The sequence below is a fragment of the Saccopteryx leptura genome, chromosome 1 (genome assembly GCF_036850995.1).
Source record: "Saccopteryx leptura isolate mSacLep1 chromosome 1, mSacLep1_pri_phased_curated, whole genome shotgun sequence".
Classification (NCBI taxonomy): Eukaryota; Metazoa; Chordata; class Mammalia; order Chiroptera; family Emballonuridae; genus Saccopteryx; species Saccopteryx leptura.
This window is the reverse complement of record NC_089503.1, coordinates 368892260-368908604: the sequence shown is the minus strand read 5'-3', so window position 1 is coordinate 368908604 and position 16345 is coordinate 368892260. Positions and strand designations below refer to the sequence as shown.

At 39.9% G+C, this 16345-nt stretch overlaps 1 protein-coding gene across 7 annotated transcripts in view; it reads right to left on the bottom strand.

The window, feature by feature from the left end:
• Positions 1-16345, bottom strand: part of PKHD1 (PKHD1 ciliary IPT domain containing fibrocystin/polyductin) — a 482558-nt gene that overhangs the window by 411200 nt on the left and 55013 nt on the right. For 6 of the 7 annotated variants that reach the window (XR_010748128.1, XM_066359212.1, XM_066359215.1 and 3 more), the window contains exons 26-29: positions 13753-13858; positions 12685-12960; positions 4104-4234; positions 1139-1274 (exon numbers count right to left, since the gene is read on the bottom strand). Coding sequence is in view for 6 of the 7 variants with exons in the window: in XM_066359212.1 (XP_066215309.1) it covers positions 1139-1274; positions 4104-4234; positions 12685-12960; positions 13753-13858 (649 nt within the window). In the remaining variant the exon portion in view is untranslated. The remainder of the gene's footprint in view (positions 1-1138; positions 1275-4103; positions 4235-12684; positions 12961-13752; positions 13859-16345) is intronic. The other variant, XM_066359218.1, reaches the window with a different exon arrangement.

Genomic DNA, 16345 nt, shown 5'->3' with positions numbered 1-16345 from the left:
TTGTCAAGCTAATCTTAGATACCTCTGAGGCACTGATGCAACATATTTATTCTTTTCATTATAGGTAGGAAATTTTATTAAAAGCCAAAATCAACTGATATCTGAATAGAACACAAAGCTCCCTCCTCCCTTTTCTACTTTGTTGGAAAGAATCTATACCACTAAGGAATTTTACGCACTTTGGTGCCTAAGGCAACTTCTTCTTCGCGCTATCTGAGATAAATAATACTGAGAAGCTAAAGGACACTTCCCTTTATTTATGTACTGTGGAGGAATTGAAAATAAAAATAGTACCAGAAAAACTGATTCCAGACTTTTGTGTGTGTGTGTGGGGGGGGGAATTTGATGGTCTCTTATCATAAACACTTAGATATGGCTGTAATAAACCCTCTGTTATCCAGCATTCAATTAATCAGAAAGATGTGTTACCTGGTATTTTTTCAAATCTATATGGACTGACATGGTAATAAATCATTATATTTCCATCCTGTCATATCATCTGAATTGTCAAAGAAAGGTTAAACTGTTTCATGTAGCTGTGTACTAAAGAATTCATTCTTATTATATATAATATGTCTCAAGGAACAAGAAGAATTCTTGGTTAATCAGAACACCCTATTCTCTAATCATGTCAAATAATTGCTATAATAAAATATGATGCCCAAAACAGTATTTTATAGTAAATTATACAAGTGGCTAACTGCTTGGAATCGGCAACTAGCTCTGTTATTTATTAAAGGTCACATCTTAGACAAGTTACTTATTCTATTTCTTAGTTTCCTTGTCTTTCAACTGAAGCTAATAACTGTGTAAATTAGTTACAAGAATTTAACTCTATTATATGTCTCTGCTATTGACACATAGTAGGTGCTCAATAAATATTTGCTGAAATGTTACCTTTAAATGCCCATATCATTTTCATGCTAGAAATAGTCCCAATTTTACAGAGTGAAAATAGACACAAGATTTATACAAGGATGGCTAAAATAAGAATACCAGTCCCCTACTTTTTAGAAAAATAACTTCCATTTGAAATATAATACTAAATAAAGCTCAATAAAATGTGTAAGACATTGTTTTCCTTTTTATACGACCAACAGTTTAAAAACAAAATGATTCTTCCATATCACATTTTTACCTGCTATGTTACTTCTGTTTCTGCTCAGAGACAAGATCACTGGATTTAAAGAGGAGACATATGCAAATGCCATGGAAAGAACAGCAGAACGGTCCCCACTGATCACAGTCACGTTCACAGTGGGTCCATCTTTTCCCTGTAAAATCAATTTTTTAAAATCAAACCTCAGTAAATATGACTGACTTGAGAGAAGTTCATAGAGAGTTAGCCTGACTTGAGAGAAGTTCATAGAGAGCCTAATTTTGTGAAGATTGATTTTTTAAAAATTTTTACATTGATGTTAGAGAGAGGGAGAAGCATCAACTCATTGTTTCCCTTAGTTGTGTGCTCATTAGTTTCTTCTCATATGTTCCCTGACTGGGGGTCAAACTCATGACCTCCGTTGCACCAGGTTGATGCCTTATCCACTTAGCCACCTAGCCAGGGCCTCATGAAGATTATTTTTAAAGAGAATATTTGCTACTTTCAAGCCACACACACACACACACAGAGTGACAAATGCTTATAATAGGCAAGTACAGCATCCAACTGATTAAAGGGTAAATAAGAATTCTTTTCTGCCCTGGCCAGGTAGTTCAGTTGGTTAGAGTGTCCTTCCAATATACTACAGTTACAAGTTCAACCCCCAGGCAGGGCACATACAAGAATCACCCAATGAATTCATAAATAAGTGGAACAACAAATTGATGTTTCTCTTACACTGTCTTTCCCTCTCCTTTCTCTCTCTCTAAAATTAATAAATAAAAAAGTTAAATTATTTTTAATTAACATACTAATTCATTCTGCAAGAAAATAGTGATTTCAAATAAACATCCATACCTAGCTAAACTATCTATCAAGTGTGAGAATAGTTTCAGATATGTAAGTACTCAGAAAACTTCCCTCTAACACAGGGGTCCCAAACTACGGCCCGCGGGCCGCATGCGGCTCCCTGAGGCCATTTATCCGGCCCCCGCCGCACCCAGAAGGGGCACCTCTTTCATTGGTGGTCAGTGAGAGGAGCATAGTTCCCGTTGAAATACTGGTCAGTTTGTTGATTTAAGTTTACTTGTTCTCTATTTTAAATATTGTATTCGTTCCCATTTTGTTTTTTTACTTTAAAATAAGATATGTGCAGTGTGCATAGGGATTTGTTCATAGTTTTTTTATAGTCTGGCTCTCCAACGGTCTGAGGGACAGTGAACTGGCCCCCTGTGTAAAAAGTTTGGGGACCCCTGCTCTAACATATTCTTTCTTAGGCTGTTTCTTAAAGCTATAACCTCACAGAATAAACAATAACTGAAAAAGAGAAAGATAGGTACTTCAAGAAATGACTACACAGGAGAGCAATTAAGAAAAGTACTAAGATAAAACTTGTAGAATAAACCTAAACAACATCAAGTTTGATTGAAGCAGGAAAAGAGAGATTCAAGAGAAAAGAGTAACTAATATGATGGATTTTTTTTCTTAGAGTATTTTTATTATAAAGAAGTCATGGTTTTTTTTCTTTTTTTGTCCCTCCCCCTCCTTCTTCCCTTTCCCCCCTCCCTCTAGTAACCACTGCACTCCTATTTCTGTCCATGAGTCTTAATTTTGAGGAAGTCATGTTTTAAAAAGGCTCTAAGATAAAAATTAACTGTAACAGAAGAAAATGTATGTTCCCTGATTCTGCCAGCCTCATTTAAATAGTTATAATGATGTAAGCATGGTTTATTAATTTAAAAAGTCATAGTATTAGAACTATATTCAAAGAATTAAAAGTGATTGTCTCAGAAAGGGGGACTTGAAGAACGAGGGGTGGTAGGAGAGCATGACCGTTCTACTTTTAAATTTTCCATGTATTACTTTGATCAAAATTTAAAATTTGGGGGTCTTTTTAGTGTTATTCTCTTTAGTAAACAAAACCCAAACAGTACAAAATTTACCCATTAGAATGTAAATATATATTAAAGTGATAATACCCAGTGTTAGCCAAAAAAACAGAAATCAGATACTTGTACAGTGATAGTAAAAGTATAAGTTAAAAAGGAATTTCAGGCAACTGAATACTACATATCCTGAGAAAATATAGTTATGGGAATGATAAAAGCTCTTTTGTTTAAAATAGGAAATTTTGGGGATTATCTTAATGTCCACTAATAGGGAATATTTAAACAAATTACAATACAACCATATATGGGAATTACATGCAGTTTATATATAAAAGCTCACATTTCATAATATTTGAGTAACTAGATAAGATAACAATGTGGAACCAGAGATCAAAGATTAGTCTGAGCCCTGTCTTTTATTTGCTCAGTAAACAACCAGCTTTTGCAGTCATGGATGTGCTAGAAATGTCAGTGACATTGAAGCCAACTCTGAATGGAAAATTCAGCCTGACTGAATTTTAAGCGTAACTCTCACTAACAGCACCAGGGAAGGATCTGGAATCAAATCTATTAATAGTCTATGGAGAGAGTATTAACAAAAGAAAAGATAGCTAAGGGAATTCTTTTTAAAGGAAAAGGGAAACAGTGGGAAATAACTAAGAAGATATTTTATAAGAACAGAATATTCTAGAATTGTCTAAGTTCCACTATTCACATCCATCCCAGAAAACAAAATTGCTGGAGAAACTAAGTTATTTGTTTGCTTATGATAGAAGTGAGATTACAAGATACGTAAGTTTTACAAACCAACACTGAGAATGTTCACTAAGTAAACTTATTTCTTATGTGACACTAATACTCATTGAGCACGTGGACTTGGACTTCTTTTTTTGTCTGCTTTTAAAGAAAATAAGTGATGTTAATTAGAAGCCCCATTGGGGGAGTCAGCTTCCCACTTCATAGCAGAACAGGCAATATAGACAATATTGGCATTTTCTCGTGATGAAAAGGTCATGTCAACTAATTTAGTTCTAAGAAATGACTCACTGACAACCTTACACTACACATTAATGGTCACCCACACAGAGAGAAGGAGATGCAAAGATTACACTTACTCTGGGTGGAACTTGGCATTGAATTCTTCGAGAATTGCTGTTAGTGACATTGATGGCACAAGGCTGAGATCCAAATAACACCAGGCTAACATCTTCCAAACCAGAGCCTCGGATGGTGGCCCAGAGCCCCCCTGTATCAAAAACAGCACTTTCAGGTGGGGTATACAGGCAGACAAAAACTAATTATCCACGAGAGCTAAAATCAAATCAAAATATGAAGCTCCTTAGTCAAAATGCAAGGCTCGCTTGCACTGCAGAAAAAGAGTGAAGTTAATACATAAACTACTATAGAGAGAGTAGAAATGGTGGTTACAGGGCAGAGGAGCAGTGATGTTCCCTGGAGTTAAACAGAAAGACACAATACTGCCACAAATCACAAAAGGAAAGTAGATGGTCCCTGAAAAACCTTTCCTGCCCTAGATTTTTAAATATTATCCCTGCCGGCCTGACCAGGCGGTGGCACAGTGGATAGAGCATCGGACTGGGATGCAGAGGACCCGGGTTCGAGACCCCGAGGTCGCCAGCTTGAGTGCGGGCTCATCTGGTTTGAGGAAAAGCCCACCAGCTTGAACCCAAGGTCGCTGGCTCCAGCAAGGGGTTACTCGGTCTGCTGAAGGCCCATGGTCAAGGCACATATGAGAAAGCAATCAATGAACAACTAAGGTGTTGCAACGCGCAATGAAAAACTAATGATTGATGTTTCTCATCTCTCTCTGTTCCTGTCTGTCTGTCCCTGTCTATCCCTCTCTCTGACTCACTCTCTGTCTTTGTAAAAAAAATAAATAAATAAATAAAAATTAAATGTTATCCCTGCCAATCCTATAAAACTTACTTTTTTCCAGAAATATCATATAGAAGGGAGCATGATGTTGGAAAAAGCAGTGGGCCCAGAGTCGGGGCCACAGCTCACCGTGCCACTTAAAGCAGATTGTTTGTGGTATTGTCCCTGAGGTCACTGGTTCTCACGTCCCTCACCTTTGAAACCAGCTTTAGCCCCTCCAGCTTTTATGATTTGATACCACACTCCTTGGTTCTAGTCTCCATGATGGTGTAGAAGTGACCGACGTCACAGCCCACTGCCATCAGGATTTCTCTGCTGATCTCTGAAGAGCGACCACAGAACCCCGCCCCCTCACTGTAGACGTGAGTGAGAAGAGCCATGGCATCAGTCATGCCAATATCAGGACACACTCTCCCATCTGAAGGAGCAGCCCTTAACCTAACCGATAAGCAGACATCTCCTTATTACTGATGAGGGCAGTGAAGCTGGTCTGCCATCTCCCTAGAATGGGATACAAGAGTGGCAGTGGGGCCACCAAGCAGAGACATACACCCCCTTGAGAGCAGGAAGTGGGTGCAGGGGCAAGGTTCTCGAAGCATGCCAGGGTGAGAGAGGGAAGTCTCAAAGCATGCCAGGGTGAGGGAGGGAAGCTTACACAACCTGATGAAAACCTTCCAGGAGAATCTGACTGTGAGAAATAACACCTGACATTAAATTCACAAACTGAAGAGTTAGGGCAAGACTACAATAGATTCAAATTTAGAGAGAATAAAGTAGAAGAAATAAGCATTTAAAATAGCAACATAAAAGATACAACATCTGCCCTGGCTGGTTGGCTCAGTGGTAGAGCGTCAGCCTGGCGTGCAGGAGTCCCGGGTTCGATTCCCGGCCAGGGCACACAGGAGAAGTGCCCATCTGCTTCTCCACCCCTCCCCCTCTCCTTCCTCTCTGTCTCTCTCTTCCCCTCCCGCAGCCAAGGCTCCACTGGAGCAAAGATGGCCCGGGTGCTGGGGATGGCTCCTTGGCCTCTGCCCCAGGCGCTGGAGTGGCTCTGGTCGCAACAGAGCAATGCCCCGGAGGAGCAGAGCATCGCCCCCTGGTGGGCAGAGCGTCGCCCCTGGTGGGCGTGCTGGGTGGATCCCGGTCGGGCGCATGCGGGAGTCTGTCTGACTGTCTCTCCCCGTTTCCAGCTTCAGAAAAATACAAAAAAAAAAAAAAAAAGATACAACATCTGAAAACAGCCTTGACAAGAAAAACTCAGGATAAGAAATTGGAAGAAAAACATTGAAATGCTACTGAGGAACATAACAGAGAGATTAAAACTTAAATTAAAAAACTAATATAAATGGGTAGAAAGAGTAGACATCAGAATGGTTGCATATCTTTCTGAATTAAACCAAAGCATCAATGCAATCCCAATAAAAATATAATCAGGATTTTCTATTTAAATTGGACAAGCTGATTTTAAAATTCAATGGAAAATAAACAATAGCCAGAATACAAGTTTCAAAAATAAGAGTAAACAAGTCTTCTGCCACATGTTAAAATATCTTAATAAAAAATAATAATTAAAATGCAATAATAAAGCATGAATAGCCAGACAGATCAAAGGAACAGAATAGAGTTCAGAAATAAACCCAGAGAAATATAGGACTATAGCAACCATAAATATGGAATCTTACGTGAGTGAAAATACATGGGTTTTTTATTTAATAAATGAAAAAAGTGAACAGTATTGAAAAAAATTAAATCTGAATTCCTACCTCACATCTCTACCCAAATAACCCAAATTGATAAAATATTTTAAAATAAAACATTTAAAAAGTAGAAGGAAAATGGCAGAATTTTCATTTTTATATAACTCTAGAGAAGAAAAGCCCACCCTAAGTATTTTATAAACCTAGAAGCCATAAAAAGTTGATACATATACTGCATATAAAATTAAAACATGCCTGACGAAGTGGTGGCGCAGTGGATAGAGCATCAGACTGGGACGCAGAGGACCCAGGTTCAAAACCCCAAGTTTGCTTGCTTGAGTGCGGGATCACCAGCTTGAGTGCAGGGTCGCTGGCTTGAGCATGGGATCATAGACAGGACCCCATGGTCACTGGCTTGAGCCCAAAGGTTGCTGGCTTAAAGCCCAAGGTTGCTGGCTTGACCAAGGGATCACTCACTCTGCTGTAGCCCCCCAGTCAAGGCACATATGAGAAAGCAATCAATGAACAGCTAAGGTACTGCAGTAAAGAATTGATGCTTCTCCTCTCTCCCTTCCTGTCTGTCCCTATCTGTTCCTCTCTCTGTCTCTGTCACAAAAAATTAAAATATTTATGAATTACAAAAATAGTAAACAAAGAGACAAAGAATAAAACATAAAGTTCTAATATCCTTAATATATAAAAGCTCTTTAAAATCAACAAAAAAGGACAATAACCCAATTGGAAAAAAAGCATAAGCTGAGGACCCGAAATAGTTTACTGAGAAAAAATAAAATGTTTCTTAGAGATATGAAAAGGTATTCAATTTCTCTCATATAAATAAATGCTAAATAAGAATACAGTGTAAGAAAAAACAAATATTATTTTTCTTCTATAAGACTGGCAAATATCAAAAAGTTTGGTAACACACTGTGTTAGTAAGATGTGATAATACAGTGTGTCCGTAAAGTCATGGTGCACTTTTGACCGATCACAGGAAAGCAATAAAAGACAATAGAAATGTGAAATCTGCACCAAATAAAGGAAAACCCTCCCAGTTTCTGTAGGATGATGTGGCAGCATGTGCGCATGCACAGATGATGACATAACACCGTGTATACAGCAGAGTAGCCCATGGCCATGCCAGTCGAGATGTGGATGGTACAGAGGAAAGTTCAGTGTGTTCTGTGGCTCGCTAAATTAGAATCCATGACCAAAGTGCAACATGAATATCGGCACGTTTATAATGAAGCGCCACCACATAGGAATAACATTACTTGAAGGAAACCGGCAGTTTGGTGGAGAAACCCTGTTCTGGTAGGCCATCAGTCAGTGACGAGTCTGTAGAGGCTATACGGGATAGCTACCTAAGGAGCCCTAAAAAATCTGTGCATGAGCCTACATCGAACTGCACTGAATAGGGATGAAACTGGGAGAGTTTTCCTTTTATTTGGTGCAGATTTTACATTTCTATCGTCTTTTGTTACTTTCCTGTGACCGGTCAAAAGTGCACCATGACTTTACGGACACACTGTAGATACTCACATACACTGCTGCATAGAAAATAAATTATACAACCTCTAAAGAGACTATTTTGGTATTTTCAAAATGTCAGATGTATACCATCTCTTAACCTAGAAGTTCCAGTTATAAGAAGTTATACACACATGCAAAATGGAACAATTGCAGATCCACATACAAATGAATGAAGTTAGATCTTGTTTTGGATTCAATTGTGTCCCTCTAAAAATTCAAATGTTGAAGTCTTACTTGCTAGTACCTCAGAATGTAACCTTGGTTGGGAGTTGGTTCATCACAAATATAATTAGTTAATATAAGATAAAGTCATACCGGAGTAGAGTGGGCCCCTAATTCACATCATATCTTATTAAAAGAGAAATTTTTAGCATAGAAAGGTCCATATAAGATGAAATGTCAGGTGATGTTTCCATAGCCAAGGAATGCCAAAGATGGCCAGTGAACCACCAGAAGCTAGGGTAGAGGCATGGAACCGATTTTTCCCCACAGGTTGATTCTGAATCAACTCTTCTGACACCTCGATCTTTAACTTCTAGGCTCTGGAACTGGAGGACTATAAATGTCTGTTGTTAAGCCATCCAGTTTATGGTACCTGAATAAGCAGTCTTAGAAAACTACATAGTACAGACCCCTACCTTACACTATATGCAAAAGTTAGCTGAAAATGAGTCAGATACCTAAATTTAAGAGCTAAAACTGCAAACAAAACTCTTAGGAAAAAAAAACACCACATGCACAAATCTTAGAGACATTGGATTAGGCAATTGCTTCATAGATATGATACCAAAGTATAAGCAACAACAACAATAAAACATAAACTGGACTTGATCAACATTTAAAACTTTTGTGCCTTCAAGACTACTAGAAAATAAAAGGACAATCCATAGGTAAGAAAAAATATTTGTAAATCATATATTTCACAAGAGACTCATCCAGATTATATAGAGACTTCTTATACCTCAACAATAAAAGGACAAATAACCCAATTTTTTAAATGGGCAAAGGATTTGGATGGGCATTTCTCCAAAGAAGATATACAAATGGCCCTTTGTGGCCTCCCTGATATTCTTGGAACAAGCCAAGCTCATTCTGACTTAAGATTTTATCATTTGATGCCCCCTCTGGCTTGAACTCCCTCCCCCAAGACTTCCCCAGGACACATTCCTTCACCTCACCCAGGTCTTCACTCTCCGGTGCCACCTACATTAATCCTCCAATGCCAGTGGCCTTCCTAGCCCAACCACCACCCCCCGTCCTTCACCTCACCCATGTCTTCATTCTCCGGTGCCACCTACATTAATCCTCCAATGCCAGTGGCCTTCCTAGCCCAACCACCACCCCCCGTCCTTCACCTCACCCATGTCTTCATTCTCCGGTGCCACCTACATTAATCCTCCAATGCCAGTGGCCTTCCTAGCCCAACCACCACCCCCTCCGACAGACTTGTCCTGCTTGACTTTTCTCTACCACAGTTAACCATGACCTCCACAATAGCGAAATCTTTGTTTTCATTTTCTGTACCCCCAGAATGAATAGTCCCTGGCATGTAATAAGCGCTAAATGAATTGTTGTTGTTGTTATTTTTTATGTTAATAATTTAAAGTTGTAGCGGTGGCCCTACTTTGCCATTTCCATTTGAAAGTTGAAGTGCCTGACAAGATTTCATAACTAAAGAAAAGGCAACTCTATCTCAGCAAGAAATGAGCCAAGGAAGTATGTGCTCCATTGCCAAGAGTTCCCCTTAAAACCCAGTTGAAGCCATGGCTGGTTGGCTCAGTGGTGGAGCATCAGCCCAGTGTGTGGATGTCCTAGGTTTGATTCCTAGTCAGGGCACACAGGAGAAATGACCATCTGCTCTCCACACCCCCCCCTTCCACAGCCATGGCTGGATTGGTTCCAGTGCAAGGGCCCCTTGGCCCCCCAGGCACTGAGGATGGCTCCCTGGAGCCTCTGCCTCAGGTGCTAAAAATAGCTAGGTTGCAAGCCCAGCCCCAGATGGACAGAGAATCAGCCCCAGATGGGGTTTGCCAGGTGGATACCAGTTGGAGCACATGAAGGAGTTTGTCTATCTTCCCTCTTCTCACTTAAAAAAGAAAAAAATTTTTTTTAAATAAACCCTGTTGAGTATGCTTCTGCATATGGGGAAGTGGTGGCTTAGAGTATTATTTATCACATTATTATATGTATTTATTACATACTAGATTATTCAGTAAATTCTTTGCTGGTAGGCCTCAGCACGGCCTCTCTGCAAACCCTCTAATACAACATTGCTTACCTGCACTATTCATAGAAATTGCCTGAGGATCCTGTTAAACTGCAGATTGATTAGGAGGTCTGGTATGGACCCTGAGACTGCATTTCTAGCAAACTCCCAAGTAATGCAGATACTACGAGTCCAGAACCACACTTTGAGTGGCAAGGTCTTCAGCAGGTAGCATGGGGCTTAAAACATCTGAGTTTTCCATCTTTTGCTACAGTATAAAGAGAGTATGTACAATATCCCAGACAAGTTATTTCACTACATATTGTCGGAACAGCATGCCTTGATTAGGAGATAGAATGAGGGACCCACTTATTCATTTGCTGGAACTTTCTGAATTTTAACATGAAAAGTTCCATGATCCAGTTTTTTGTTTGTTTGTTTGTTTGTTTGTTTGGATGTATGGTTGGTTTTTTGTTTGTTTGTTTTTAGCGAGAGATAGACAGGAAGGGAGAGAGATGAGAAGCATCGACTCATAGTTACAGCACTTTTTAGCTGTTCATTGATTGCTTCTCAGACATGCCTTGGCTGGGGGGCTTCAGCTGAGCCACTTACCCCTTGGTCAAGCCAGCGACCTTGGGCTCAAGCCAGTGACCTTTGGGCTCAAGTCAGCAACCATGATCCCACACTCAAACCAGTGACCCGTGCTCAAGCCTGCGACCTTGGGGGTTCAAACCTGGAACCTTAGTGTCCCAGGTCAATGCTCCATCCACTGCACCACCACTGCTCAGGCCCATGACCCAGTTTTAAGATTGAAAGTCTTTCACGTTGAGCAACCACTGAGTCCCAGGAAAACCAGGATAGTTGGCCACCCTGTCTGTGCAAGGCTGTCTGGAGGAAGCAAAGATGACAGAGTCACCTGTCTGCCACTGAGGTGTCTGCAGCATATGGGGGGAGCTAAAGATTTGTGTAGCCTGGTCCCCAAAGGCAACTTTATAAAAGCCCCTTATAAATCTCCTGGGAAGACTATCATATGTCCTACACTCAAACTAATAATTATTGGGTTAATATAGAATATGATCTTTCATGGTGAGAATGTATCATCTGGCTCTTTCCTTAAATCACTGAGAAATAAAAGAAAACTTGCTCTATTTTATGTGCAGAGATAAGGTAGGGTTGGCCTCATAATTCACTCTTCTAGGCAAAGTCAAATCAGAAACAAGATGTTCTTTTGAATAATGCATTTGTGGCCAGGAAACACTGCTTCAAAAAATGTTCTAAGCCACAGGTATTTGTTCGAGGGAATAAGCAATGACAAATATCCAAGGCATTAAGGAAGGAGTTTTATGTTCCAAAAATCATAATTAACATATATATAAGCGTGAATATTCCTAAGATTTTTGCAAGTTGGTTGGAGGGTTTTTAATTGGTCATGTCCTCCAGAAAGCACAGAGAGGTCCTTGGTTTGCACGGCTCTAAGATCCCATCCATGGGGCTGCCACTGACCACACCCATTGCCCTCTGCATACCCACTAATCAAATGGCAGTTGGCTTTGCATGCTAGCCAAGTGTCTGCCAGTTCACAAACATTTGTGAACACCCAATGTGTGCAAGGCTTCTAGTGGGCAAGCCCTGTCACATATACTTTTCTTTTTCAAAGGGCTTTCCCACCTGTTGACTCATTTGAATCTCATAAAAAATGAGGAGGCCTGTAGGTTAAGCATCATTAGGCCTACTGTATAGCTAAGACAGCATGGCAAGCTGAAGCCTTGGCATCTGACAATCCCAGTTGGCATCCTAAGTCCACCTTCTTCCATTGGAAAGCCTGAGACAAGGCTTTCTCACTGTTTTCTCCAAACCACCATTATCTCATATGAAAAAAATGTGGCTAATAACTCCATCTTTCAGGCAGCTATAAGCACATACGGCCTGTGATTACTTAGACGAGATACTCAATAAGTGGCACAACGCCTGTCATCATCATTATTGGGAGAGTAAGTCCCCTAAAAGTAATTGACATTTCTAAGGTCACATATCTGACTTTGGCATCATGAAAACCCATGCACATATGTCCTAACACCAAATCTAGTGTTGTTTCCACTAAACCAAATTGTCCCAGTGACGCAGTGCCTCACCCAGTTCTACCTAATACCATCAGCCAAACCATGTAGCAAGTGAGTCCATTTTAAGGGCTCAAATATCTGTTGCTCCATTAGAAGAAATACTGGTGGCAGAAAACAAAAAGCTATGAATCACAGTGGATACAGAATTTATTGCATAACAGGACTAGATTCCTGCAATATCAGCAAGAACGCTCCCTTCAGAGGTTCAGATGCAATGTGCAACGTGGGGTCCGCTCCATATTACCAATCTCTGCAGCTCTTGAAGGCTCCACGGCTTCCAGTCTAGGTTCCACGATCAGGAAGAGGCTTTCTCCGCTGGCATTGATGGCACGACCAGAGGGTCTCACCAACATTGAGATCCGATGCAGTCCAACTGGTAGCAGGCTTGTCCGACAGGCCACATTTGTTTGGTTTGAGAAAATAACTTTGCAACTTGTTTTGTTCACTGTAATCTGCAAAGCCTGGGAGTCACCCGAGAAACTAGTTCCAGTGATATAAACCAGTAAGTCCATGTCACCATCTTAAAGGAGAAAAGAAATGAAACAAACAAAACCAGTGATATCGCTCCATTTAAGACAATTCTAACATCAAATGTTTCTTTCCTCTCCCCTCCCCTCACAGAATGCAGGGAGTTGAGTGCTGACAAATGTTGAACACGGGCACTTGTCATTGTGTCCTACAGCCCCCACCTTAATTTCTCAAACTAGTAATGAGAGATAAGTAGTCAATAAAAATGGGGGGGGGGGACAAAGTAAAGAATATTTCAAAACAAGGACTAAGGAAATAAAATATTTTAAGTCATCAAAATTCCACTTGTCTCCATTTCCAATCATGACCATAATCAGTTACATTGGCCAAAAATGACACTTTTCTGCCGCATCACTAAACATCCACTCCATAAACTAAGGCACCTTCTACCCACCCATCACCAGGTACATGGCTTCTAACAAATCCCTCTGAGTCTAAAAAGTTCATGAACATCTTGCCTGCCAGTGGTTGCACAATGGATAGAACATCAACCTGGAATGTGGAGGTCTCCAGTTCAAAACCCCAAGGTTGCTGGCTTGATCCCAAAGGTTGCTGGCTTTAGCCCAAGGTTCCTGGCTTGAGCAAGGGGTCACTGGCTCATTTGAGCCCCTCCCCCTACATCAAGGCATGTATGAGAAGCAACAGATGAACAACTAAAGCGAACCAAGTATGAGTTATGCTTCTCACTCTCTCTCTCCTCCCTCTTCTCTCTCAAATCAATTAAAACATATAAAAAACAAAGTGCATGACCATGTAAAAAAATGCCAAGTAAAAAAAATCATACCAAGGGAATAGCACACAGAGTGAACCCGGGGAGTTGACCCTTCAAGATACTGGAAAGAACAGGAGCCTGAGCAGTTAGCTGGTATGTCATTCACTCTCACAACCACCTGAAAAAAGGCAGAAGAATTAAATCCAAATGTATGCATTTTATGTACTCAACGGTATTCATAAGGTACTTGTGAAATTTGTCCAAATTAAAATGTGTTAATGATTCATTCATTTTCTTTCTTCTATTTCCCAGTAATAAACCCTAAATTGTAATGAATGGCTCAAAATCTGTCAGACTTTTTAAAATTGGTGGTAGGCATGCTAAAACTTCACATTTCTACAATTAAATGTGCTAAATCTTGAATAAATTTCCTCTCTGTCATATAAAACTAAATTTAATAAAATACAAACTGTACAAGGACCTTTTATCACTCTGGTTTTTTTTTTCAACTGGGTAGCTATTTCCTGTGAAAAAGCCCTTTGTTTGCTGGTAAATGCCAATGAAGTATGCACCTTCCTTCCACCTTTACATGGATATATAACTGGATATTAGAGTATTTGAACACTTAATTTGAAGTCTTTTTTGTCCTAGAATGGTAAGCTCTTAAGAAAAGACTGTAGCTGACCCTTGAACAACATAGGTTTGAGTTCACAGGTCTACTGTGTATAAGTAACACAGGTCTACTTATACACAGATTAATTTTTATGAATTCTTTAAATGTATATTCTCTTCCTTATGATTTTCTTAATACTTTCTTGGCCATGGCTGGGTAGCTGAGTGGGTTAGAGCCTCATCCCAAGATGCCAAGGTTGAGGGTTCAATCCCTGATCAGAGTACATGCAAGATTCAACCAATAAATGTATAAATAAGTGGAACAATAGATTGATGATTCTTTGTCTCTCTCTCTCTCTGTCTCTAGCTCTCGCTCTCCCTTCCTCTCTCTCTAGAAAATCAATCAGTAAATAAAAATTTTAAATAATATTTTTCTCAAACTTACTTTATTATATATAGTGTATAATAAACATAGCATGTAAAATATGTGTTAATTCACTGATTATGTCATCAGGAAGGCTTCTAGTCAACAGTAGGCTACTAGTAGTTAAGATCTGGGGCAGTCAAATGTTATAGACAGATTTTTTGCTGTGAGAAGTTCAGTGCCCTTAAGCCCTGCATTGTTCAAGAATCAACTTGTACGTGTCTTTCACTCTTTCTGGAACTAATGTTAATCTAATAGAACTCTGCAATACTCGGAGATGAGGAAGGTGAAAAAAGTATGCTCACTGGACTCGACATACGAAATATGGATTAAAAGTACACACTCTATGTTGGGCAGATAAAATATATTATGCTCACTTTGTTAAAGATGGCGCTGCCCACATGGAGGCCGTCACCCAGGTGATATTAATGTGTGTTGGGGGCGGGCTGTGGGCAGGCAGGATCCTTGTAGCTTGGGGCTTGGTTTTGGAATTAAGCCTTTCCCACCCGTTTTGATGTGGGATGGTACAATCCCATCATGTCTCTGATAAGTGACTTTGTATTAGAGACTTCCCTATTTCGTATATTGGATTAAAGGTTTTGATTACTACACTATAAAATGGGGGCGGAACGGGAGCTTGCTCTCTTAGTTCCGAGATTATCATTAGAGGAGAGAGCAGAGAAGAGAGTAGAGAAAGGCCATGTGGAGGAGTCTAGGGAAAGCAGCCAATATGGCGGAGTGTTGAGTGAGAAGCAAGTTAGTGTAGTTTGTGCAGGGAGAAGGAAGGAATGGGGAACAGAGGTGAATAAGTCTGGTGAGCTAGAAACCTTTGATTCTAGGAAACTCGGATAAGTCAGTAGCTTTGTGAGCACTGAATGTGAGTGGGTTTTGGAGCCCAGTGTGTGTTTTTACTTGCCCGCCGGGTGCAAGCTAGGATTAAAGCTAATGGCCCACCAGTTTTTGGCTCCGTTGTTTCTTTACCAACTGTCCGAATCCAATGTGAACCTGCATGGGCCAGGCTGCTGTGATGGTAGCCATGGCTCCTGGCTTTACACTCTATGTTTATGATACTGTTTGTTTATAGAAGAAAGGGGTATTGTGATGGCATGAAGCACAGTTGATAAAGAACACTTAGATTCTATCCATGTTTTACTTTATTTATAAAGACAAAAAAGATGAAGTGTATCAACATGTTGATGATTACTAACCCTCAGTGTAGGTACCCTGATGTTGTTATATTATTCCTTATAGTTTTGTATATTAAATTTTTCTCAGATTAAAAGAAGATAACATAACAGGATTGTGAACAAGTAGGAAGGAGAAAAAGATATTTTAAAGAAAAAAGGAGTTGACTTTGCTCATATACTTTTCAATACCACTCTGTGGAAGTCTAAATCATATGTCATCACAGAGGTTCTCTATTTTTTATACCATAATGATAACATCAATAATTATAATAACAAGATATTGTGTGAACATTTACAGAGTCCTCTGCATACCCTGTGCAAGTAGAAAGAGGACAGCTGTAATTGTCTCTGGGTCATGGATGCTCCTTGGGATTGGTCCACATTACTAGGCAAGGAGGGGCTGAGAGAGACTTAAAACTAGTACGTGCATTTTGGGGGGCCC